Raw genomic sequence first — 27,978 nt, 5'->3', positions numbered from 1 at the left:
CTTTCACATGAGCCTTCAATTGTTCCCAGATGAATTCTTAAGGTACTTTTCTCACAGTGGGTGCTTCAAACTTCTTATCTACTTGAAATTCCTCCCTTAATACTCTCTCTCACAGAGGGCCTTTTTGTCCTTTACTGAGAAACAGAAGTCGTACATTATGAACTCTCTTTTTCCTTATTCCTTTCTCAAAATTCACTAATCTTGTCCTGTGTTCTAGTATCTGAAGAGGTCTTATCAGTCACTCTTTATGACAGGGTGAATGGATTCCAGCAAAAGATGATGTCTCTAGTAGCAATCTAATATCTGAATGGGTTGCAGTGAGGAGCAAACTGACCTTGTAGAATTATCTTGTATGACAGAGATATCCTGAATTAATGCCCACTGTTATACTACAATCTGGAGGTTAAGGTATAGATGTCAATTCCCAAGGTTACAAGCCACCAGTTGATTTATTGACATACATAATTAGCACAGTTAGCATACATAACTCACTCTTCATCCCTTCTCATAAAAGGTCCCACCTCTCCCCTTGATTTGTTGTGCCACAGTTCTCTTTTACTGTCCTGACTCAGTTTCCCTAAATTGTTCTGTGCAGGTTTCCCTGAATTGTTCTGCCTCAGTTTCTAATTGTTCTGCTTAATCCTGCAAAACCACTCTTAATCATCAGACTATTTGATAAGGATAAAATATCTTATATTTTAGAATATCAGAATGCCTCTCCCTATCCCAATCTATCAGAATATCAGATACCATTTTATCTCCCCCTCTCTGGTGCCTCCCTCCATTATGTCATCCCCATCTCCAGTGCCTCCCCAACCCTGTCAGAGTCCCGTTCCGATCCCAGTATCCTGACTCCGCCCCTGCCTCTGTCTACCCTCTGTATCTGAGCCACATGTATATGTCATTGAGAACTCACACTGGTTCTTGGAGAGGACAGTCTCATTCAGCCCTGGGACCAAACCATGGATCCATTTGGCCCCATTAAGGTTCTCTCTTTTAAATAAACTATTAAATACTCTCTAATCTCTATCTTGCCTCAGTTTCTCCAGCATTACATTGATAATCCTAAATTCATTAGGAACTTCGTCCCCTTGCTAACTGACATAATAAAGCTTTACCCCTTGACCTGGAAATAGTTTGAGTCTATGAATACATTCGGGATGTATTCAATATGACAAGGTTTTCTTAGCAATAATACTGGAGTGGTTTACCATTTCCTTCTTCAGCTCATTTTACAGATGAGAAATCAAAGCAAACAAAGTTAAGTGAGTTGCCTAGGGCCATGTAACTATTACCTGTATGAGGCTGAATTTAAAGTCAGGAAGAGGGGACTTTATGATTCTAAGTCCAGGATTCTATCCACTGTGCTACCTATCTGCCCATCTGAAGAGATGGTTCCCTTGTGTCCAAGAGCAATACCCCCTTCCTGTGCCTGTGATCCCTTCTAACTGAGACACTCTTCCACCTCACTCATAGAGTTGTATATGATTCAGATGTCATCTAGGCTAAACTCCCTTCACTTCAGAGATAAGATGTTAGGGATGTTTAAATGACTTTAATAAGCAGCACATGAATCAAAACCCTTTAGTTTAAGATAGTACTCTTCCTGGAAACTTTCTCCTTCAATCACTCCCTCTTATTTTCAAGCTCTCCATATCTAATGGTTCTTTCTTTTACATTCTTACAGTCAAGTCTAAGAATTTCTTATCCTTAAAAACACCTTCACTTAAATCTGTCATTCCCTTGATTTTAGCTGATATAAAGTTACCATATATACTCGAGTATAAGCCGAGTTTTTCTGCCCAATTTTTGGGCAGAAAATCCCCTCCTTGGCTTATACTCGAGTCACTAGATAAAACATGTGTAAATATCCCTTTGAATGGCCCCCTGCTGTGTAGTATACAGCGCGAATGCCGACTGTGATAACTACAGGGCCCACCATTGCAGCCGTTCCTGTAGTATCACAGTCGGTAACCAGACTGTATACTAATGCTGGCAACCGCTCTACATACGTATACCGGCACCCAAGCGCTACCTAAACCTACTGATATAATAAGTTTTCCCAGATTTTTGGGTTAAAATTAGGGGCCTCGGCTTATATTCGGGTCGGCTTATACTCGAGTATATACGGCATTATCTTTCACAATCAAAGTCCAAGAAAGGGCTGAATATTCTTGTCATTTCTTAACCTTTCAAAGCTTCTCAACCTTGATTTCTGATCTCACTATTCAAAAGAAACTGTTCTCACCTAGTTACCAACAACCAATTGTCTTAATTACCAAATCCAACATCCTCTCCAATTCATATTCCATTTGAGTTCTGAACTACTTTAGTCAGCCATCCTTTCTGCCCTGAATGGTCTTTTCTCCTTTGTCTTCTGTGATACTGTTTCTCTACATGTTTGATTACTCTTTTGATCTCCTTCCAAATATCTGACAGTTCCTCATTTCCTTAATTATTAGTTATCTTAGAACCACGAAATATGACCTTCATAAGACTATCCTAGACTTTTTTCCCTCTACAAGTGATCTCATCAGTTCTCATGTAAATGCTATCTTAGTTGATAGCCAGATGTTTCTCAAACTTCTAACTTAGAACCTTGATTTTTCTAGATCCTCATCACTAAATGTCTGATCTTGATTAGATGAAAGCAGATTGAACTAGGATAATCGGTTTGATGCTAGATATGTTTCAATGAGCTTTTTTTGTGTTTTTAATACTCTGATTTTTAAGAAAAGACATGAGAGACATATAAAGACATGAAAGACATAACTAAAATAAAAAGACATAACTAAAATAACATAACTAAAATAAGAACACTTCCAATTAATATTAGAAATATGGGCTGTTGGCGTGGGGAAGTAAAGTACTTCATCAAAAGAGAACACACACACAAAAATAGGGGGATTTTTTTTTTCTTTTTACTTCCCCTGGACTTGGAGGTTTTATCCTCACTGAGGAAATAATGAACTGATAACTATATTGATACAACGAGAAACAAAATTGTTCCAAAATTACAGAAATTCCTAAATGGAGATGGAATATTGCAAATCACCTAGCACTATGCCACATCATAAAAAGTTAAGAAATCTATGCAAAAGATGGACAAAAACATGCTTAATGGGCCTGGGAATTCACAAGATATTAAGCTAGAAAACCTATCGATTATAATCAAGGCCAGAGTTAGAAAAATATACTGCTTAAAAGATATGCTTAACGTCCAATATGATCAAATATAGTTTCATGAAAAATTAAAGGATATCTGTCAAAATCTTGTGAACTCAATACCAATTTATACAATGATTTCAGCAAAACAAAAGTATGTTTCATGTTAAAAAGTTATTTTAAAAGATGTTAAAAATTACAAAATTTATCATATGTCAGTAAATATATCTTATTTTGTTCCAGTTAATTCACATACAAATTTAAGGCTTTTAAAGTTCTTTATAACCTATGCTTAATATTTTCATATAGTTCATACTACTTCCATTGATGTGTTCTATATTCCAGCCAAATGTCCTATCTCAGCATTCCACCTTATATCTGGAATGCATTCCATATGTACCTCCAACTTTTAGAAATTGGCTTCCTTTAAAACTCAACTCATAGGCTTATTTTGTTCCCTCTAGATATCATTGCCCTATCCCTCTTGAAATTGCCTTGTAGTTATTTATCAAAATCAGTCTTTTATTTTGAGAACTTAAACTCTGTAGGGAGTTTCTTTTTAGTCTTAGTACTCTCACTACTTAATATAGTGCCTGTGCATTGCAAACACATGTTTGTTGAATTAAATTGAAGAATTAACAAAAGAAATATGAACAAAAGATGATTTAAATAGAAAATAAAAATGTAATCCTACATGAACTGATAAAGGGCCAAACCACAGAAACATTTTAAAAAATATACCAAAGGTAAGAATAATGATGAAACAACCTAGCAAAATATATAAAATACAACCAGAGCAATATTTATAGAAAAATATATATTCCTAAATATTGACATTAACAAGAGAACTAATGAATTGAGTGTGCAATTTTTAAAAACCCTTAAGACCAGAAAATTAATAATCTCTTATGTGATCTAAATATTAAAGACTATAACAAAAAAAATTAGAAGAGAACCAGATCAGAAGAATTTAACATCTTTGGCTAGAGGATTAATTCATAACCAAAAAAGGAATAGAGATTATTACAAAAAATAATAGATCATTTCAATTACAAGAAATTTTGCCACAAAATTAATGCCACTGGGATTAGAATTTCCTATATCAACTAAGGAAAATATGTGTAGCAAATACATCTGATAAGGGTCTGCTATTTAAAATATTTAAGCATTTAACAGAAATATATAAGAACAAAAGCCATTCTTTATAATTTTTCAAAAAATAGAAATAAGTCTACAAAGAAACTATAAAAATTATTAATAAACTATTAATATGAAAGAATGCTCAAAATAAAAAACACTAAGAGAAATGAAAATCAAAACAGGTCTGAGATTCTATGTTATATCTTTTATATACCATTATACCCATCCAAACATGACAAAAGAAAAGTATACATTGGACAGTTTGTTTACACATAAGCACTAGTGGTACCATTGTGATGAATTGGTACAAACATTCTAGAAAGTAATATGGAATTATGCAAAGAAAGTCAAAATATGCATATCCTTTGGCTCTGACATTCCAAGGTGTATACCACAAGGAGGTTAATGATAAAAAGAAAAGCCTCTAGTCATAAAAATATTTTAAAATATTTATTTTTTGTAACAGTGAATAACTGGAAATAAAGTAGATGTCCAATAATTGGGGAATTGCTAAATAAGATAAATAAATGTACTGGAAAATGACAATTTTTAAAGATGATGAATATATTGGATATAATTCTCAATATTCATGAATGGATACAAAATAAAGTAAATAGAATAAGGAAAACAGATGAGACTTCTTAACTTTTTATTTGTGATGGTCTCCCCTCTGGCAGTCTAGTGAAGCCTATTAGTCCCTTCATAGAATAGTGGTTTTAAATTCATAAAACAAAATATATAGGTATATGAAAGAAATTAGTTCATGTTGAAATATAGTTATCAAAATATTTCTTAAAATAAATTCATATCTCCTAGGTTAAGAAATATACAATGATTACAGCAACGTAAATGGGGGAAAAAACTTCAGTAAAAATCACTAAACCTAAATGGTATGAAATCATAATGACCAAGTTTGGTACTAGGTACTTCTATCCATTCCATGAAGAGGTGGCAGACTGTATGTATTTCACAGTTCCATAGTGGATAAAGTAAAGAATACTTTTTCAATGTGTTGATTAGTTTTGCTTAATTGGGTTTTTGTTTGTTTCATTTTAGTTTTCTTTCTTTGTTGTAAGGGACAGTTTCCTATAGGGCTTTCAGGGAAGAATATCGTATGAAGTGTAGGTTATTAAAAAAACAAAAAACAAAAAACAAAAGAAAGCAAAAAACTTCACTTTAAAAATTAATAATCTTCAATTAAGCACAAAAGAGACTTTAAAAATTAAATATTAGAAACAAAAATGAAGATTTTTAAAAGTAAAAATGATATGGAAGAGGTGGGTTTTTGGAAGATTAAGAAAATTAATAAACTACAATATAATTTTATCCAAAAATAGTGAACAAAATATAAGAAAAAAACATCCATCTTTTTTTCTGTAATCAATAATTTTCAGGATTATTCTTTCAAAGGTTTGTTTGGAAATATTTGCTAAATCAAAAAAAAAGCAATTAAAAAAGAAATAAAAATGAAAAGAGGGTATTTACTGTAAATAGAAAGGAAAAAAATTATCAGAAATTACTATAAAGTTATACAGAAACAAAAATTAAAAGCATAAGTGAAATAGCTGTAATGGGCTGAGGCTTGAGTTGATGCACTGAGGTCCCAAGCACATGAGGCTAAATAGTAATTGGACCATACTCTATTAATAGATAAGCTTCCTTCGTCATTTCCTATACAACACATCAGGACTTGCACAAAGAGTGGGTGGGGGCCATTCTTTCTCCAAGCTTATCTATTAATAGAGTATGGTCCAATTGCTATTTAGCCTCATGTGCTTGGGACCTCAGTGCATCAACTCAAGCCTCAGCCCATTACATCTCCCGCTTTCTTTTGTTTTAGAACACAGGTGATCATGCCATCCCTGACTCCTCAGGGAGGTCAGAGCCCCCAAGGGGAGGTGATCACACCCTCCCTGATTTCTCAGGAAAGGAGGTGAAAGCACCTAAAAGGAAGTGATCACGACCCCCCTGACTTCTCAGGAAGGGAGGTGAAAGCACTAAAAAGGAGATAATCACGCCCTCCCTGATGTAATGGGCTGAGGCTTGAGTTGATGCACTGAGGTCCCAAGCACATGAGGCTAAATAGTAATTGGACCATACTCTATTAATAGATAAGCTTGGAGAAAGAATGGCCCCCACCCACTCTTTGTGCAAGTCCTGATGTGTTGTATAGGAAATGACGATTTTGGTGGGTGGAGGCAGGGGAGTGGAAAAGAAAGGGGAGGAGATGGCTCAGTGGATAGAGCACCAGCCTTGAAGTCAAAAGGACCTGAGTTCAAATCCAGCCTCAGACACTTAACAAACAGAAAAAGTTGTCGAAAGCAGCAAAAGCAAAAAAAGAAGAAGAGAAACAAATCAGCTAACAGAGAGAGATGTGAGCTGAGCCAACCGTGGCAATGGCAATCCCAAAAAAGCCTCTCCTCCCCTTCCTTTTCCACTCCCCTGCCTCCACCCACCAAAATCGTCATTTCCTATACAACACATCAGGACTTGCACAAAGAGTGGGTGGGGGCCATTCTTTCTCTAAGCTTATCTATTAATAGAGTATGGTCCAATTACTATTTAGCCTCATGTGCTTGGGACCTCAGTGCATCAACTCAAGCCTCAGCCCATTACAAATAGCTATCTTCAAAAATTTAAAATATTCTAACATGAAACAGAAAAGACAAATAACTCAAAAAAATCAAAGAGAGAAAATAAGTAACTCATTTTCTAAAAGAGAAATTAAGCAAGCCATAAATGGACTCTCAGAAAAATATTCTCAGTCCAAACTGATTTACAAATGACTTCTATCATATGCTTTAAAAACAAATACTCATTATATATTACAAATTCAATCCCACCTCCCTAAAGGAGAAATAATACTTTACCTAATACTTTCTATGAAGCAAACATAGTCTGAATTCCCAAGTTAGAAAGAAATAAAGCAGAAATAGAACTGCAGAACAATATCACTAATGAACTAATGAATAGTATCTGTGATTTAAGGAAACCTCCTCATGTAAGAGCTTGCTCCAGCAATGCTAAGGCATTAAAAAATGAAGTTATTCCTCAAGGATCATATAACAAGTAAATATAAGAGCAGATTTTAAACCCAGGCATTTCTACTCCAAGTTCAGCAAGCTATCTATCCACCATGCCATGTTGCCTTCTCATTAATGAATACCTACTCAAAAAATTCAATAAAATGCTAGCAAAGAAATAAAAAGGATTTCAGTAACATATACAAAAAAATTCACTAAGATCAAGGAATGACTTATATTAGGGATGCAAAAATGATTCAATACTAAGAAAACAAGTAGCATAATAAATCACATTAATAAGCAATAGATACTGAAAATATTTTCTATAAATAGCTTATGCCAAAAACCAGTAAAAAAGAAAAAGCACAAGGACCTTTTCTTAAAATCACAAACTACCATTATCGATAATGTATTTTCCCAATAAGATCAGGAAATAAGTGTGGCTATCAGCAATGTTATCATCAGACACATATAAGTAATAAAACTAAACAACAACAAAAGGATTTAAGGGAATAAGTAAGCATTGGCAAAAGGAGGCAAAATTATCTATATTTGTAGATGATACTTTATTTAGAATCAAGAATCAAACAAAAAAATAATGAAGACAATTTCTTCAGCAAGTGAGATAATATATGTAAAGAAAATGCTTTGAAAACTTGAATTATTATTATTATTATTATTATTCAGCAGGATAGAAAATATACAAAAGATCACTTTCCAAATATTACTACCAATAAAAAATTAAGGAAAGAGATGTTATTTAAATTAATATCAAAATGCATTAAATATTTAGGAGCTAACTTATCAAGGCACACACATAGGATTAATATAAATAGGAATACAAAACAATTTTCACAGAAATAAAGAAAATGAAGACATACACAATAATCATGAATAGACTATTCCCAATATAGTAATAGTAACAATACTATCCAAATTAATTGATCTACAGATTTAACACTAAACCAAATTGCCAAAGTGATATTTTAGGGAAATAATGACAAAAAAGTAGAAACTAATGGTGTCTGGCATGAGCAAATCTCAAATTATATATTAGATAGGAATTACTTTCAAAAATATTCAACATTACCAATCAATCAACAAGCATTTATTAAGCACCTACAATGTGCCAGGCACTGTGCTAGGCGATGAGGATACAAAGAGAAATGAGACAGACCCTACTCTCAAGGAGCTTACACTCTTGTGGTGGAGACAATATATACATATGTAAGTATATACGGAATAAAAAAAAATACAATATAGTTTAGAGAGGGAGGGCATTAGCAGTTGGAGGAATCAGTAAAAGGCGTCATGTAGCTAAGTCTTTAAGTAAGGAAGGGATTCTATGAGGTGGTGATAAGCAAAAGATACAATCCTCATAGGGAGTGCATGGGCATCAGAGATGGAGTGTTGTCTAGATGAACTGCAAAAAGGCTAATTTTCCTAAACTAGAGAGTGCAAGAAAGAGAATAATATATAATGTAGCTGGAAAAGGAGGTTAAGGTCAAGTTGTAAAGAGCTTAAAAAAAGACAAAGAGTTTATTGAGTGAGGGAGTGATATGGTCAGAAATGCACTTTTAAAAAGTCACTGGTAGCTGTATGGAGGATGGACTGGAGTAGGGAGAGACTTGAGGCAGGGAGACCAATTAGGAGGCCACTGCAATAGTCCAGGTGAGAGGTGTTGTGGGTCTAGATACTAAATAAAAATAGAAACATTGATCAATAAAATAGATCAGAAAAGCAAGGAAATTCATACAACAGTCTAGGCTTCAATACATCTATGAACATAAAATATCAAAGAAAGATTTTTTTATTATTCAATAACTACTAGGGAAATGGAAAGCGATTTGACAGAAAACAGGTTTAGCGCAGCATGTTACAACACATACCACAGTAAATTCCAGATAAATAAACAAGCTAACTGTAAAATTTCTGTATTGAAAAGTTAAACAGAGTAGCAGATTCTCTCTCATAACTTAATAGGAAAAGACTCTAACCAACAACGATACAGAGCATATTACAAAAGACAAAAGACCTTTTCAATTGTATAAAGCTTAAAAAGTTTTGTACAAATAAAATAATTTCAGCTAAAATAAGAAAAAAACTGGGAAAATATTTGCAATAAACATCTTTGATAAAAATATAACATCCAAAATCTGGAGGGAGTTAACACAAACTTCTATGAATAAAAGCCATTCCCCAATTGACAAGTAATCAAAAGATATGAACATAATATTTGCAAAAGAAATGCAAACTATCAACCATTATTTTTTTAAAATGTCAAACTCTCTATTAATTGCAGAGAAGTCCAAATAAAAACAATTTTGAGATTAGTTCACATCAATAAAAATAGTAAAAATTCAATGTCATCATATATACAGGCACAGAAATTCATTTCTTATAATCTGACAATCATTTTTGGAAAACAATATAGATTTTACAAGAAAAATTACAATACTATTCATGTCTTTTGACACATCTAACTCACTACTGGATTTAAATTCCAAAAAGATTACTGACTAAAGTATGACAATATCCATAGCACCAGTAGAACCAGGCTTTGGTCATCCAATTAGTCCCAGGGTTAATAAATCTTAGTCATCTATTAATAATAGCTGAGACATTGTCCTTCCCAACCAAGACTGATTCAAATCAAAATACACAAGTTATAGAGAAAGGGGAATCATTCATTGGTGTTCCTCTCTGTATTCAACACCATATCTTACCTTGGCACATGATGGTTGATCTTGTAAGCATTGAAGACCTCTTGTATTTTATCTTCTACTTTTGCCTAGTAAAGAGATGGGAGAGAAAAAACAGAAATGTGGATAAGAAACCTATAGATTCAATATCCTATTGTCTCAGAGAATTTCTGCCAATATCAATCAATCAATAAGTCTTTATTAATGCTTACTATGTGCCAGGCACTATGCTAGATACTAAGAATAAAAGAAAAAAGTAAAAAAAAAATCAAAAATCGCTGCTACCTAGCAGTTTATATTCGAGTTTAAATAGACAACATATAAATAAACAACGTATACATATATAGAATTATTCAAAATAAATATAAGAAACATTCCTTGGTTAATGAGGAATTTGTTCCCATCTATGATAATATTCTTATAATGTTTACATTATCCTCTCAGATCTATGTAATGAATACTCTAATATGCTAAAACAGAGGTGTCAAACACGACACTGTCATCAACACTTCAGAGTGTGGTCTAAACCAATTAAAATATACTTGGGAAATATTTAACAATAATAATAATAATAATAATAACAACAGAACATAGCTAATATTAATACATGATTTTCTAAGTCACTGTTCAAGAGCAGGGATTCTTATGGATGTTTTGGTGATCCCAGTTTCTATTTGAGTTTGGCACCCTTGGTCCAAAAAATTTGTTTTTAAGTAACTAGGAGAAGGATATATTTGATGTATCAAGAATTCAAAAGCTATCTGTAAGTTAGACTGAACTTGGAAATAAAATTGTCCAGATACTTAAATTTCCCATTCACAACATTTTATCTAGTAAAACCTGTACTGCTTAAACTTATATGAAACACCAAACTAAATAAATAATTGGCCTTTTTCTAAATTGATCTATTTCTAATTCATACTTTCCCAAGTTGGAAAATGTAATTAAATATGGTTTCAAAGAATTCCTGAGGGGTTTTAAGCTGAATGACATAAGAAAAGTAAATAATATAGAATAGTAAACAAAGTATTTGGACAACTATTCTGTTAAATTATGTCAAAAGAAACATTTACTTAGTATATATTACAAGGTGATAATGTTGACTGGAAGAAAACAAAAGTTTTGGAAAAAACTCTCAAACACAAGCCTATCTGAATCTATATTCCTTATTTAAAACTGTTCAAAGGTTAATATAAAATAATGGTGTCAACTTCAAACAGAAATGGATCCCTGAAGCAATATATAGACTTAGAAAATCTGTGAGCTCAAAGTTTGATATCTCGGATGTAAAACAGCAAAGTTTGACATCTGCTCAACATTTAGATATCTAGACTTTCAATGGGGGAAAAAAGCCTACATCTTAGAACTCTCCAATAAAAAGTCCTCCCCTCTTGAGGACCTGTCAAAACAAGAAGCGAGTAAATAAAAGTTATTTACTTGTAGGCTATATCCACATTCTATATAAAAAGATATAAATATCTAGACTACATCTGCAAATATAAAAGGTCTGATCTGCAATCAGAGAGACAACCTATAGAGTTTGTTCATCACAACTAAAAAAAGAAGAGGGAAGGGAGGAGAAAGGAATAAGCATATATACATAATACTCACTATGTACCAGGTATCATGCGAAGTACTTTTTGTTTTACAAATATTATCTTATGTGATATTCACAATAACACTGGAAAGTGGATGTTGTCATAATAGTTTTTATACTTTATATATATTATATTTAATATGTACTTATATATTAAAATAGTTGAGGGACCTGAAGCAAACAGAAATTAAGTGCCTTGTCCAAGATCATACAGCTAGTATTTGGTTCATGTTAAATAAGTGAAAGAGGATGGTCTGGAATATCTCCAAGAAATTTCAAAGTTCCTTTAATGACCTCAAGTTTGTTTTAGAGGAATATGCCTAGGGAACAGACAGACATATATATCGATACTAATAGTCTACCAGTATTGTGTGTGGTGGTTAGTTTAAAAAAAGCATGAAAAAAATTTAAAAGTGAATATCATAAAGAGGATAATAAAGTTAGCCGCATGATTGTGAACAAATGGCAATAAACAAACAATGAGGAACTTTTATGAGCAGTTTCTTCATTTATAAATTGAGAGACTGGTCTAGATGATCTTCATAATCCAAATCCTAAGATCCTACAGTGTATGTTTACACTAACTATTGAAAATGAGTGTTAAAAGAGAGTTCATGCGATACCAATGAGAACTCCAAATTTGAATTTACCTCATTTACCTCATTCTGAAGTTTTAGTTTGAAGTTTAGTTTGAAAGCAAGTCTTAACTCTGGGTTCCCTCTAGTCCTCTATGCTGAGCCTTCTTCTCTTTTTCCATTATACCTGTAATTTCCTCTACAAAAAATCTTCCAATCTATGATAATACTCTTATAATGTAACTTATAACTCCCAGATTTGTCTGTTCATCCTCAAGTCTCCTATCTCTAGCTTCCTATTAGACATCTAAAATAGGATATTACATAAGACAACTTTAATCTCAACAAATACTAAACAGAACACTTTGCCCCCAAGTCCTCCCCTCTTTCCAATTTCCCTGTTACTGTCAAGAACAAAGCAATTTTCACAATCACTTATATGTACAACTTTAGGGTCACATTATACTCTTCCCTTCTCTCTCATGCTACATATCCAATAAGCTGTCAAAACATTGGGGTTTTTTCTCTATCTTCACAACATGTCTTCTATATTTCATTTTCACTCACCCTGCTGAACCCTAGTTCATGCTCTCATTGGCTTTAGTAACGGTCTTTGGTTTGATCTTTCTGTTTCAAGCCTGTCCTCAGTCTAATACATCCTCCACTCAGTCACTAAAATAATTCTCCAAAACATAGATGTGAGCATGTCATCCCCAAATCATTCACCTCTCATTCAAACTCCAGAAGCCCCTTATTACCTACAGGATCACATATTAAATCCTTTTTGACATTTAAAGTTCTTCACAATCTGGTCCCTTCCTACTTTTCCAGTTTCTTTTATATTTTACTACTTTCCATATAATCTACAATCCGACAACATTGATTTGTTGTTCCTTGCACACGAGACTCCATCTTTCATTTCTATGTCTTTTCATTGACTATCCCCAATGTCTATAAAGTGTTCATCTTCCCCTTCTACTGGCTTCTTTTAAAAAAGTACAAAAATGTGGTCTCTGCACTAATTTTTGCATTTCTATGAATCCCAGCACTTAGCACAGAGCCTGGCACAATGTAAGTACTAAAAAAATGCCTACCGATTGTTGACGTGACAGGAAGGAAATTAAGGGAAACAGAAACTTAAAAAGGAGTTTAATTCAATGGCATTTAGAATGAAATATACCAAAGCTTTCAAATATAGATTCAAGTCAAATTCTTTCAGCAGTAATGCAAAACTTTAATCTTTTCCTAATGCTCCCTTTATTAACAAATCACATAGAACTGATCTAATCATTCTAGAGAGCAATATAGAACTATGATCAAAGGGCTTAAAATTGTGTATATCTTTGATCCAGCAGTGTCTTTACTAGGTCTGAATTCCAAAAAATCGCAAAAGAGGGAAAAGGATCCACACATGCAAAAATGTTTGTAGCAGTTATTTCTACAGTGGCAAAAAAACTGAAAATTGAAGGGATGCCCATCAATTGGGGAATGGCTGAATAAGTTATGGTATATGGATGCAATAGAATGTTATTTTTTACAAGAAATGATAAGCAGACTGATTTCAGAAAAGCCTGGAAAGACTTACATGAACTGATGCTAAGTGAATTAGCAGAACCAAGAGAACATTTTATATAGTAATAACAAGATTGTATGATAATCAACTGTGATGGACTCTTTTCAACAATGAGGTGATTTAAGGAAATTCCAATAGACTTGTAATGGAAAGTGCCATCCATATCCAGAAAGAGAATTATGGAGACTGAATGTGGACAAAAGCATTTCTCGTGGTTTTTTTCTCTTTTGATTTTTTTTTTATGTACATGACAAATATGGAAATATTTTTAGAAGAATTGTACTTGTTTAACCTATAGGATTGCTTGCTGTTGTGAGGAGGGGAGGAGAAAAAGAAAAATTTGGAACACAAGGTTTTGCAAAGGTGAATGTCGAAAACTATCTTTGCATGTTTTTGGAAAAATAAAATACTATTAAAAATTAAAAACACATAAATAAATTAATTAATCAGTGCAGAGCTTTCTATGAGAGCTATCACATTTAGATACATAAAACAGAAAGGTCATACAAAAATCTTACTGCTTAAAAGAATGGTATATGCCTACACAAATTATGCAAGCTATTTTCAAATAAACATTTCATTACTGATGTATGGTCATTTAAATGTTTTACTTTTGAGTTTATCAAAAAATTTTAATTGCTTTTATATTTTATTCTATTCAGTTGATCTATTTTTGTTTTTGCAATGAGTATCAAATTGTTTTAATGAATTTTGTTGTTGTTCAGTTGTTTTTAATCATATCCAATTTTTTGTGACCCAAAATGGCAAAAATACTAGAGTAGTTTGCCACTTCCTTCTCCAATTCATTTCATAGATAAGGAAACTGATCCAAACAGGGCTAAGAAACTTGCCCAGGATCATACAAGTTAGTAAATGTGTGAGTTCAGATTTGAACTGGGATTTCTCCGACTCTGGCACTTTATTCATTGTGCCACCTACTTGCCCCTGCTTTAAAGCTTACTGCTTCATAAATTCATTTGAGGTATAGTAATGGTTGTATTTATATAAGTGTTACGTTGGTTGGTAAGTTAAGTTCTACATACTGTATACATTTGGAGTCATTAAAAATGAAATTTCTATTATATTTCTTCCTGATTTTTTATTAGCGCTATATATATATATAGAAAAACTGAAGACAGTATATATTAATTTTGTATCCTGCTTAGTGAAGCTAGCACCTCAATGTTTCTTTCCTGATTCTCTGACTTTCTAAACATACTGTGTCAGCTGCAAAAACAATAATTGTTTGATGTTTATATCTTTCCTTTTGTCCTCCTGTCTTATTACTTTTAACAAACATTTTCAGAACTGTTAAATAAGGGAGAGAAGTAACATCCTTGCTTTACTCTTGTTTGTACTGGGGAAAGTTTCTAGTGTTTCATCACTACAAACACTAGCTTACAGCTTTAACTATATACTTTAAATCATATGGAAAGAAGAGCCCTTCAAAAGCTATGATTTTTTTTGTTATTAATTTTTATAAATGTAGAGTCATTCATCCCTCAAATGAATCTCTTTGTCACAAAGAATTACTTTCTTACTACATTTGTGTAGATTTCTGCTGAAGATTTCACTTTAAAATTGTTGCTTCAGCATTCTTTAGTATAACTGGCTTATAGTTTTCTTTCCCTGTACTGCCTCTCATTTGAGTGTCAGAACCATACTTGTGTCATAAAAGAAAAAGTTTTGAGGAAAATTTTTACATCACAGGATAAATTAAGTGCTTTTTAAATATCTAACAGAATACACTTGTAAATCCATTTATTCAGGATTTTATTTCTTTTTTTTCCAGTTCATTATTCTCTTGATTTTTTTTTTCTGAGATTGACTTAAAGATCTCTTATCTCATTTTATTAGTTTAGGAACTTTATTATTTTTTTTTTTAGTAGATATTTATCAACTTCCTTTGAATTCTCAGTTTTGCTGGGATGTAATTATGTACCTGGATGACCTCAAAAATGCTGGTGCCTTCAATAATAATAAGGAAGTTTGGAAAAGGAATAGGTTTAGAAAAGGGATGTTTTTGGTTTTTTTTTCTGCCAAGAGCCATTTGAATATTTATAACACCATTTGAGGGCCATACAAAATGATCAATTTATAGAACTTAAGCAGTGGGAAATTATTCTACCTAGTTTCTACTTAAAGGTCAAGGAGAATCAGGGCTGAGACAAGACCACTGATTTAACATAAAGATCACTACTGATCTTAAGAGAAAGCTATCTCAAGTCAAGGGTCAGAAAAGAAAGGGATTAACAAGAAGTTAAGTGAATGAAAGGTGAGACAGTAGAAGCAATTCCTGTAGACTGTTTTTCTAGAAATTTGTTAAAAGGATGGGAGATACAATAATAGTTTGTGAGCAACTAAAGGGTCACATGAAGGGTTTTCTTAGGATGAAAAAGATCAAGACATAGTTGAGGGCGATAGGTAAGGAGTTAGTGGGCAATTAAAGAATGGAAATTAGGAATAGTGAAAGGATGGTCAAAGGGGAATATTTCAGGAAAAACCGAGGAAATAGAATCAAAGGTTAGAGAGATTGATGTTAGCAAACAAAGAATGAGAGAATGGATGAATGATGTTGAAGTTATTTTAAAGTACAGAATTGGAAAGCAAGCTTTTAACCCATGGCCTCAAATAAGTGAGATTTTCTACTGAAGATAAAAGAGAATATCTAAGTAGCTTGAGAAAATGAGAGAAAATGAGAGAAGACGAGATTCTCTCTATGGGAAATACTTTGGGCAATTTTCCAGAGCAGAATAAAAGGACTGATATATAGCACTGAGTGCATGGTTAAAGTACATTTATAGTGAGCCAAGTCACAGTTGGATTTTGGATTTCCTCTAAAACTGATCAGTACCTTGACAAGGTGGCTAGTAAGTAGAACAATCCAGAGATGGGCTTGGAAAGAATAATTAGTGGTCATAAAAAGTGTCTAGGATAGTAAGATTTAAGATTTTGAGAAGAAAGTGAAGGCAGATATCAGGGCCTAGGAAAAGCAGGAAGGGACAGAAGAATGATTATAAGTTTCAGTGAAAATAAAAAACAGATTTAGAAAAGCTGAGACACAGGAAGAGATTGAAAGATAGAAGGGCTATGGTTAGATAAAAGAATTTTAGAAGCATGAATTATGGGAAAGGAATATGTGGGTGGTGATGACATGGGTGTGATAAAAAATTCTTGTTGGTGGCTAAGATGAAAATAAAAGATAAAGATGTTGATTAATTCAGAAGTTATTTAAGAGACCTCCAAATGCAAAATGAAGTTCCCAAATATTATTACCAATTATTCTCCTATATGATATAATAACAAAGTCATAACTGTATTAGCTATCCTAGTTCTTTTCACAAGTAAATTCCAAAGCATTTCATTTTATGAAACTTAACCCAATCAGACAACTAAGGGACACAATGGACATAGTGCTGGGCAAGTCAGTAAAAAGCGTTTCCCTCAGTTTCCCCAATTCTAAAATGGAAATAACAGTATCTTCCTGCCAGGGCTGTTGTGAGATTCAAAGGAAGTATTTGTAAAGCATTTAGTATGATGTTTGGCACATAATAGGCACTTAATAAAACTTGTACATTTTCTTGCACTAAGACTTCTCATTTTGAACTTTGTATTAGACAGTTTTCAACCACCCCCCCCTCAAAAAAAAAAAAAAAAAAACGTTGTAAAAGTTCATTTGTGAGGGAGCTATTTGGAACTGTGAGCTCATTTTCCCACTGAAACAAAGTTATAAATGACAATGCTCAAAAGTCCATTTTTATGTATACTTTAACTGAAACAATATATCCCTTATTTCCCTTAACCACCAAACCTACAATTTAGTAAAGATTAAGAAAATCTTGTTTCTACAGACAAAAACTGATCCTTCTTCCACTCATTTGGATGGGGAGGAGCTACTCATTCTTTTGTCCAGGAATTCATAAACTAAGAAGTAACTATACAGTTGGAAAGCAAGAGATCCAAGAGATTTTCTTAAAGTCATTCAGAAATCCAGTGAAATGGTCAAGAATAAAATTAATATTTAATCAGAAAAATTTACTCTTTATTATACTATTTGAGTTTGTGTTTGTAAAATAGAATTTTCTCTAAATATCCAATTAGTGGGAATATGATACGCTTTCCATTTCACTGCTATTTGAGGAAGAGTAAAAGATACAGCATTGCAATTTCTAATAGTTTTACTTTCACAGCTGTTATTTTAAATCAATTTAATAGGGACATCAATTTTCCTTTCAGGAACTATCAGTTTCTTTCAATATTTTTTCTTTATTCTTAGAGGTCCTTTCTGAAGCATTGATGCTACTTGAGAGTCATTTTAACATTTTTTTAAAAAACAAAATTACTATTAATTAGAACTGGAAAGAAACAAAAAGTTAAACCTTTATAATTAAGAAATATTGCTTAAAATTCTGCATGGCCCACTTATTTAACTAGGTTTGACATGAGTCTCTTCGTCGTCTTCCTCTTCTTCTTCTTCTTTTTTTTTTTTTTTGCTAGGGCAATTGAGGTTAAGTGACTGACCCAGGGTGACACAGCTAGGGTATGTTAAGTATATGAGATCAAATTTGAACTCAGATCCTCCTGACTTCAGGGCTGGTGCTCTATTCACTGCACCAATTATTTGTCCTGACAGCTTAGAAGCTGTCCTCTTCTAAGACAGAAGCAAAACTATGAAATTTGATCTGGACTAAATTTTCCATTCTGCCATAGTTCACTTTATTCAAAGGCAATGCACTTCCCAATCCTCTAATCACCTATACATCTTGGAATCCTTGATATCCTCCAAGTTTCAGCTCAAGTGCCTCTTCTCACATAAAGTTTTTCCTCATCTCTCTAGCTATTAGTATTTTGTAGTACTTTGTCTTGGCTATTTTCCCATACTGATTGCACTTTTCTCTGAAATCCTATTATAATACAGATGGATGGATGGAAAAAAGGAAGGAAGGAAGGAAGGAAGGAAGGAAGGAAGGAAGGAAGGAAGGAAGAAGGAAGGAAGGAAGGAAGGAAGGAAGGAAGGAAGGAAGGAAGGAAGGAGAGGAGGGAGGGAGAGAGAAGGGAGGAAGGGAGGGAGGGAAAGAGAGAAGAGGGAGGGAAGGAAGGAGGAAGATAGTATTTAGCATTTAAATGATATCTAATGTTAACTTATCTCCATTAGAATCTCAGAGTATTTACTTGGTATTTCACTGTATTCCTCCTGGTCTCCCCACCCCATCTTCCCAAAAAAACAAAGACATTCATTCAACAACAAATATCAATAAAGAGCTTACAATAAAGGAGAAAAGACATGCATGATCATAAATATAATGCAAAAAAGGTCACAATGTCCATATGATGCTATAAGAATAAAGTACCATGAGTGTTCATGGGAAGAAGAGATTTCTGGTTCAAGAAACTTAGTCAAAGACAGGTGTTTTTTTTTTCTTTTTATTTTATTCTGAACTTAATATATACCAAATAAAATGGATATTACCATTTATATAATAGAACAGAAAAAGAGGATTGTTGTAGCTCTGTATAATGCACAGCTAACTTTTCCATTTTAAGTATATAATAAATTTAAACTGTAGCTTTCAAAGCTGTCCTACTTATCTGCACTGATGATTTCAATAGAGATTAGAAGGGAAAGAATAGCATTTTAAGGTTTAGTAAATATAGGCCAAGGCACAGAAATGAGAAAGCATTCAATATGATCAATAGGTAGCAAGGCAATGCAGTTTGGAGCTGAAAGGAAGAGTACTTTGAGATAAAACTTAAAAGGTAGATTGGAACCAACTTGTGAAAGGCTTTGACTTTATTCAGTAACCTGAATATAGACTTTAATCAGTAGGTAATCACTGAGAATGTTTGAACAATGTAGCAAACTGACCTGAGAAGATGGTTAATCAGAAGTACAAGTAAGGGATTGGGACAGGAAAAAAAATATTGGAAAGCTCCTGAAATAAAAACTTTAAATAGGATGTAGTAGTGGGGTCAGTAAAGAGATGACTGATGAAGAAATAGTATAGAAGTAGGACCACTAATTAGATTATAAATATAAAGACAGAAATCTAATTGGGCTTTCTAGTCTTAACAGTGTCTAAAATGATCCCCAAAAGGGTTTCAGAGAAGACAGGGACAACTTATAGGAATTGATATAGAATGGAGAGATCAGAATCAAAACAATTTGTACAATAACACTAACACTTTAAGAATGAAAAACTATTCAAGACTTAAGAATCAATTTAGAGTGTTGATCAGAGTTTTAAATTATTTTTTAAATTAAATTTTTTTTTTAGTCAACAAAAATCCAGCTTCAGCAAAAACTTCCCCTTCTTCACCTCAATCAGTTCAGAAAGAAAAAAGAAAGGAGCCAATAAGGCCAGAGCCATGATAGTAGAGGTGCAGGAAGGAGCACATATAACAACACCTAAATCTAGAAATCAGATCAGGCCAAGTCATTATCATAAAATACAAAAAAAAAAAAAAATAGTGAGTTGTTTTTCCTAGGCTAGGGTGGGTATAAGTGACTGTACAGTCACTGGGAACAGGCTCTAGTCAAGAAGGGCCATAAGGAGAGACTGTTTACCAGGGCAAGAAAAGAGAAAGGGTTACTTATTGAGGGTAAGGGGTGTAGGTTAAGGGATGAATTAGTTTTAGATGTTACAAACTCTAAGATGATACAAAAATATTTATATTAGCAACTTTTGGGATGGCAAAGAATTTTAAGCAGTGAGAGTGAACATCAATTAGCAAATGGCTGAATAAATTAAGATATATGATTGTGATAAAATACTAATGCTCTAAAAGAAATGACGAAAGAGATGGTTACAGAGAAACCAAGAAAGACTACTCCAGTATACACTAATCCAAAATAAGGTGAACAGAACCAAGAAAAGAATTTCTATAGTGATAAAAATATCTTAAAAGATGAACAATTTTGAAAGACTTAGGAATTTGGTTCAATGCAATTCCCAACTACAATTCCAGATAACTCATGATGAAATATACTACCTACCACTTGCCTAAAGGTGATAGACTTAAGAGAATAGATTCTAATTTAAAAAAAAAAAAAAAACCCATGGCCAATGCAGGAATTTATTATGCTTTGTACTTTTTTCTTTCTGAACTGATTGAGGTGAAGAAGGGAAAGTTTTTGCTGAAGCTGGATTTTTGTTGACTAAAAAAAAAAAAATTTAATTTAAAAAATAATTTAAAACTCTGATCAACACTCTAAATTGATTCAATAACCAACCATGATTCCAGAAGACTGATGAAGAATGTTTCCCAGCTCTTAACCGAACACTAAGGTACTAAATATAACACATTAACAAAATTTTTTTAAAACCCACTATAAAACATAAATGAAATCGGTAGTTTTCTAAGTCAATATGTGACTTATTTCTAAGTCTGCAAAATTCCTTATAAATAGTTTAGTGGCCCCTGTTTCTATCTGAGTTTGCCACCGTTGACCTAATTCATCCCTTATTTTATGAATAGGAAACTAAAATCCAGAGGAATTTATTCCTTTACAAATATTTATTAAACACTTATTTACATGCTAGACCTCATGCTAGGCATCTGGAATATAACCATGTCTTGCTGCCTTTATGTGGGAAACAATATGCATCCATGTAACTAATAGAAAATATATACAAAGTAATATTGGGGAATAGGGTGGGACCTAGGAGAAGATGAGGAGGATGAGGGGGATGAGGGGGATTTAGGGGGAGAAAAAAATAAATGGTTGTTAATTGAAAATATAAATAAGTTAAAAAAACTAAATGCCCCCAAAAGCATTATCTAGAAAATAGATAAGTTCCAATCCTTCCTAAGCCACAACTTGTAATTGTTAAATTTAACAGCTTTTTCTCAGGTCTCCTCATTCTTGACTTTTTTACATCTCTTGACCCTGTTAATGATTTCTTCCCCCAGAATACTCTATCCTCTCTGTGTTTTAGTAATGTTAAGATAAGGTTCTATCTTCAGTTTTCTCTTAATTTCTGGCTCACTTTTCAGATGACTCTGGAGAAGAAAGTGAGGCAGGTGACCGTGCACAGCCCTCTCTTACTCGAATCCAGTTCACTTGCATGTCATGGCATCACCTCCCTGATGTCATGGTCCTTTTCGAGAATGAAGGATAGACAATAGCATCCTACAGGCATCTAAACTTCAGCATTCCAAAATTGAACTCCTTATCTTTCCCCCAAAACTCATTCTTTTCCCTAACTTCCCAACATCTGTGCAGGGTACCACTATTTCAATCACCCAGATTAGCAACTTATAATCAACCTTGACTTTTCATTCTGCCCGGCTCCCATATTCAATCAGCTGCCAAACGCTATGGAACCCAATTCAACACCTCTGACATCTACTTCCTTCAGCTCATCTCAAACCATCCTAGTCAAACCCTCAAATACTTCCAGCTTAGACTACTGAAATATAATCTGGTAAGTGATATCCTGGCTTCAAGCTTCTCCTCTCTGCAATCTCATCTCTTCACAGAATTGCTAAATTGATATTACTAAAGCATAGGTCTAATTATGTCACTCCCCTGCTCACAAAGCTTCAGCAGCTTCTTATTTTCTCTAGAATAAAATATAAAACTCTCTGTTTGGCATTAAAAGTCCTTCACAATTCTAGTTCTAGCTTATGTTCCCAGGCAGATCACACATCACTCCCCCTCGGAACACTCTCCGCCCTAACCAAGCTGGCTCACTTGCTGCTCCCCACATCACATTCCATCTTCTATATCCATGCCTTCACAAAGGCTGCTCCTGGTCCTGGAATGCTTTTGCTTTTCACTTCCTGTCTTGGAATGCCCGGCTTCTTTCAAGGTTCTGCTCAAATGGCACTTCTTTCAGGAGGCCTTTACTGATACTCTCAGCTCTTAGTGCCCTACCCTGTTGTTGTCCAGTATTTCAGTCATGTCCAATGCTTCATAATCGCATCTGGAATTTTCTTGGCAAAGATACAAGAATGGTTTGCCCTGTCCTTCTTCAGCTCATTTGACAAATAAGGAAACTGAGGCAAAACGGGTTAAGTGACTAGCCTTGGGTCACACAACTAGTTAAATGTCTAAAGCACTCTATCTACTGTGCCAACTAGTTGCCTGCCCTTCTTCTAGGCCCTGTCCTACTCTCCCAATAAAAAAAAAATTTATTATTTTTATTTTACTTTATGTATATTTCCTATTTAGTTACATATATAAATGTTTTCCACATAAAGGTAGCAAGGCATGGTCTCTGCATTATAAATATCTAGCATGGGGCCTGATATTTATAAATAGGTGTTTAATAAGTGTTTAAGAATGAATAAATTTCTCTGAATTTTAGTTTTCCACCTTTAAAATAAGGGATAAATTAAATTGGTGGTGTCAAACTCAAATAGAAACAGGGACCTCTAAGCTATTTTTTTTATTAAAGCTTTTTATTTACAAAACATTATGCATGGGTAATTTTTCAACATTGACTCTTGCAAAACCTTGTGCTCTAAATTTTCCTCTCCTTATCCCCACTCCCTCCCTAGATGGCAGGTAATCCAATACATGTTAAACATGTTAAAATATATATTAAATTCAATATATATACTCTAAGCTATTAAAAAATTACTTTGTGGGCCAAATATTGACTTTTAAAATTACCTATCAACATTATCTATGTTCTATTGTCAGTTTCCCCCTTAAGTTGTTAAATTTAACCTAATTATATTTTAATCTGGTTCTGGTTCAGACAAATCTGAAATAATCTCCACATGATTACTTCTAGTAATCTTAAAAAACTACAATTACATGACCCCTGATTGTTTTGTGTATGACTCATCTCCCCAAATAAAATATAAACTGCTAGAAAGCAGAAACCACATAAAAATCACTTAATCACAAAATATGAATTGAAAGGGACTCATAAATCTTCTACTCCAATATATACCAAAACAGAAATAGCATCTAGAACATCCCTAAAGAAGCAGTATCCAGCCTCTACTTGAAATACTCAATGACAAGGGAACCTGATATCTCCTAAGGCAAGTAGTAACCAACAGGCTAATAATGAGGTAGTTATTCTTTATATTCAAACAAAAATAAAGGTCCTTCTACAACTTCTCTAAGAGCTTCTAATTCTGTCCTCTAAAATCAAACCCAACAAGCCTTATCCCTCATCCACATAACAGCCTAAAAGTACCTATACTATACCTATTGTTAAAACACTAAACTACTTGATTATTCCATAATTGGCTAATGATACATTCTATTACTTATATTGGTGGGCAAAAGGAAAACAAAACAAAACAAAGAAACCAAAAAAACCTCCAGCACGATAATCAGTGAACAATCTGTTCATGGCAAAGTAGTATTTCAGAGTATGCATGTACCAGTATTTAGCCTACAGCCCAGAGTCACAGAGCATTTGCACAGGAATGGATTCCAGATGGTTACAATAAGAAGGGAGTCACTGTTAGCACTGATAAAAGGAAAAGGGGAAAAGGATAATGGGAGGGACGAGTACAGAAGGCCTTTAGCCAAGCATCATTTGGTTTCACTTCAAACATCACATTTTTCTTATTAAAATACAGCATTATGATAATTAAACATGGAACTGGGGATAAGCAACTATTTGTAACCAGCAGCAAAAGCATAAAATTAAGTGTCACTTTTCAGTATATGTCAATATATGAATAAGAGTTGTAATCAAAATACCAAAGCTAGCCACAAAGGTTAAGATTCTCCAGGAGCATTCTCCTACAATCTGAGCCCTTCTTTTGTCCTCCCTTTCCTTCAAAGTTTGAGTTGAAATAAAATCAGGAGAAGTAATAAAAACCACCTTGTCTTTACTAGCAGGAGCCACAAATGTGAGCCATGAGAGGAAAAAAAAAAAAAAAAAAAAAAAACATGCATACTGAGAAACTTCAAACAAGCAGAAATGTAACTGAATAAAACTGATTGAGTACCTACCTAAAATAAATATGGTTTAGTGAAAAGACCAATGGACTTAGAACTGGGAAACTGGGTTTGAATTCGAAGCTGCATTTAATAGCATGGACTTGGAAAAGCCATTTAACTTGCTTCCTTTGACTCATCTGCAAAATAGGGATAGTCCCTGAGTTGTTATATAGACTTTGATCATCTGGATTTAAATTTTCAATAACATGGAATTTTCCTGATGTAGGAACTCATGTTTTTTCACAGATGCAGATTGGCAACTTATATACAACAGTCTTAGAAGATTACCTGAGGCCCTAAGAAGTTAAATAGCTTGCCAAGGGATCATAAAGTCAAATGTGTCAAGAGGTAGGAATTAATCCAAATATTCCTGATTCCAAGGATGACTCTTTATCCATTTAAATACTCCTCTTGTTGGGAGGAATAAATGAGACAAATCTAAGAAATATAAATTCCAGAGGACAGATGATGAAAAATACTACCTAATCTCAAAAAGAGAAAGGCAGAATAAAATAATCATTTTTGGACATGTCCTATGTGGGATGTTTTGCTTGACTATGCATATTTGTTACAAAGTTACACACACACACACACACACATACATACATATACATACACAAGGTAAAGGGAGGTAAATGGGGGAGAAAATTTCTATGAATTGAAAAAAAAACAACCTATTACTTCTGTTATCTTTTTCTCCCTAAGCACTTTTTTTTGGTTCTCTAACATATTGATCCCCCTTTTTGAATTATTACCATTAATTCTCTCTTTAGACTATTTTTGTCTGACAATTTTGGGGAAATTTGAAAATGACAGAAAAACTGTCACTGGTAGATTTAATTTTCACAATCCCTTAAGTGCCCTAGACCCCAGCTTCTCAAAATGTGGTCCATAAAACTGAATGTGGGGGTAGCAAAAGTATGATTTATTATCAGTAAATGTTTGACTCATATCTACTTTTTATACCTAACCCGGTATCACATTAAAATTTCTCCAGCAAAAAAGGGGTTGCAAGTAGAAAAAGTTTAAGATGCCCTGCTCTGGACAAATGGTATCTAAGAAGGAAAGGTTCCATTTCTTTTACTAAAACATCTGAGCTCTAACTCTTTAGTTAAATGATTTTCCTCTCTAACCAGCAAGGCCTTCAGGTCCTTGAAAATGGAGAATTTTACATTAATACAAGCTTCCAAACCTAGACCTACAAGACAATGCTGTTCCCTCCATGTTCATCCTGGAGGTTTCCCTTGCTGTATTAAGATGCCTAGTTCTGGAAAGCAGCCTATTGCTATTCTCTCACTGCTGAAGTGAATCAACCAGGCTGCTTTTCTTCATCACCAGATGGTGAAAATTTTAGTAATAACCACCTTGGGAACCTTTCCAACTCGGAGAAAGAGAAGACGCAGAGAAACAAAAACTGAAGCATAAAGCCCTCCAGTCTCATCTTGGTGAATGAGAGGGAAATTCCACTCCTGTTATTCACCAAACCAAGGCGATCAGACTGCAGGTAGATGAGATAGGGCCATGTGGGTCAATTTAAGAGAAGTACTCTTGATTGCCCGCCTCCTCCGCTTCCAAAAGCCTTAAGTACACTGAATGGCTCAATTAAGAGAAGGGGGAGAGCAAGACAGGAGCAAGCATCGAGATAAACTCCAGCTCCTCCGGGCAGAAGGGGGCAGGAAAGGAGGAGGGCAGGTCAGTCTGACCCTTGACCTTTTTCAGGAGCTCCCCTACTTCTCGTCCTAGGGCCACCAAGGAAGACTCATCTATTTCAGGTAGCCCCAGGTCGTCTACCTCCTCCCCTCCCCATTCCAACCTTGGTACAGGTAACTTTTCCCCTCCCCCAGTCCACCCGGCCCCAGGCACTGGGAGCCTGCACCCCGCAGATGGCAAGCACAGGGCCACCGTGATGCACTGTGGGAACGGTAGTCCCCAGAAGTGCTTCAGCCTCGGTCACCGATGGAGGAACAGACTGCCACTCCCAGAAGCCTCCGGGCCTCGGCTTCCCCCAGCCCCGTCCGCCTCACCTGTTCCACGGAGGTGACCGTCTCCACCGCGTCGTCTTGCAACCGCTCCTGCACGTGCTCCGGACTCAGGCAATATAGAGACTCAGACCAGGCTGGGGGAAGGGGCGGAGAAAAATAAGAAAAGGAAGAAGCAGCAGCGGCAGCCATGGCTTAAAAAAAAAAAAATACAGCTGGCGGCAGACTGTACTCAACCTCATCAAACTGCAACGCGTAGCGTATTGAATCCCAGGCGGGCCGAGGCTGCTACGGCAAGCGAAGGCAGCCAGAAAGTACGGAAGGCGAATCTCCCTCCCATTCTCCCCGCCCTCCTCCTCTGAAACGCACACAGTTACACGTTTTTTCTCTTGGCGGACTGCTAGGATGTTGCCGCCCTCCTTAGGGGGGAAGAAGCTGCTGCAATATTTTTAACCCAGAGGAGACTGAAAAACAATTTGCCTTGAAGTTGCGTTTGTTTGTCGTACTTACTGAGTAGCTGGAGAGCAGTTACATCTATTCTCTTGCCCAGATCTGAACCTCACATAATTTTATAATGACAATAATACTAATAAAGCAATCCGGATAATGCTTTTTACGCAAACATAGTGATAAATTCTGCCTCGACACAACAGATATTTCCCAATAAAAATCCATCCCAACCCAATTTGATTGTCTTCTATTAAGAGAAAGAAGAGATGTCTTTAAATTTCAACAATATGGTATAAATACTTAATTTGAGTTTTGTTGCCTCTCCTTGACCTCATTTACATCGTTGCAATCTTTGTTCAGCTTGTTCTTTTGGCTCTGCAAAAACTTCTTACAAATCTCATGGTTCTTTGAATTTTTCAGCTTCACTGTTCTTTATGGAATGGTGATATTCGATTAGCTTCACGAATGTATACTATAATTCACTTAACATTCCATAGATTTTAATATAATTTATTCAGTCATTCTCCAAATACTTAGTACATGTTTTGTTTCCAGTTTTTTATTGTCATAAATGTTATTATGAATTTTTTTTCCCTTTTGTGTCTTGATGTCAGTAGCTTTCTTTAATCAACTCAGTATCTGAGTACTAAGGCTTACAAGGTGCTTCAGAATTCAAATAGTCCAAAACTCTAATTTTACAAATGAATAAACTGAGGCATAGAGAAGAATTTACTTAAAGTAACACATGTAGCAAACATCAGAGGCAGAATTTAAAACATTAAAAAAGTTTTTTAAAAATTAATCAATAAACATTAATTAAGCATCTCCAATGTGCCAGGCAATGTGCTAAATTCTCAGG

At 34.3% G+C, this 27,978-nt stretch overlaps 1 protein-coding gene across 1 annotated transcript in view; it reads right to left on the bottom strand.

Moving 5' to 3' along the window:
- Positions 1 to 27,370, bottom strand: part of FNTB (farnesyltransferase, CAAX box, beta) — a 76,106-nt gene extending 48,736 nt beyond the window's left edge. Inside the window, exons 1-2 of the mRNA XM_051977824.1 lie at positions 26,715 to 27,370; positions 10,055 to 10,119 (exon numbers count right to left, since the gene is read on the bottom strand). Of these exons, the coding sequence (XP_051833784.1) occupies positions 10,055 to 10,119; positions 26,715 to 26,861 (212 nt within the window). The 5' untranslated portion in view covers positions 26,862 to 27,370. The remainder of the gene's footprint in view (positions 1 to 10,054; positions 10,120 to 26,714) is intronic.
- Positions 27,371 to 27,978: the final 608 nt, after the last annotated feature.

The sequence above is a fragment of the Antechinus flavipes genome, chromosome 2 (assembly GCF_016432865.1).
Source record: "Antechinus flavipes isolate AdamAnt ecotype Samford, QLD, Australia chromosome 2, AdamAnt_v2, whole genome shotgun sequence".
NCBI classification, from domain to species: domain Eukaryota; kingdom Metazoa; phylum Chordata; class Mammalia; order Dasyuromorphia; family Dasyuridae; genus Antechinus; species Antechinus flavipes.
This window is presented reverse-complemented; position numbering and strand designations above follow the sequence as displayed.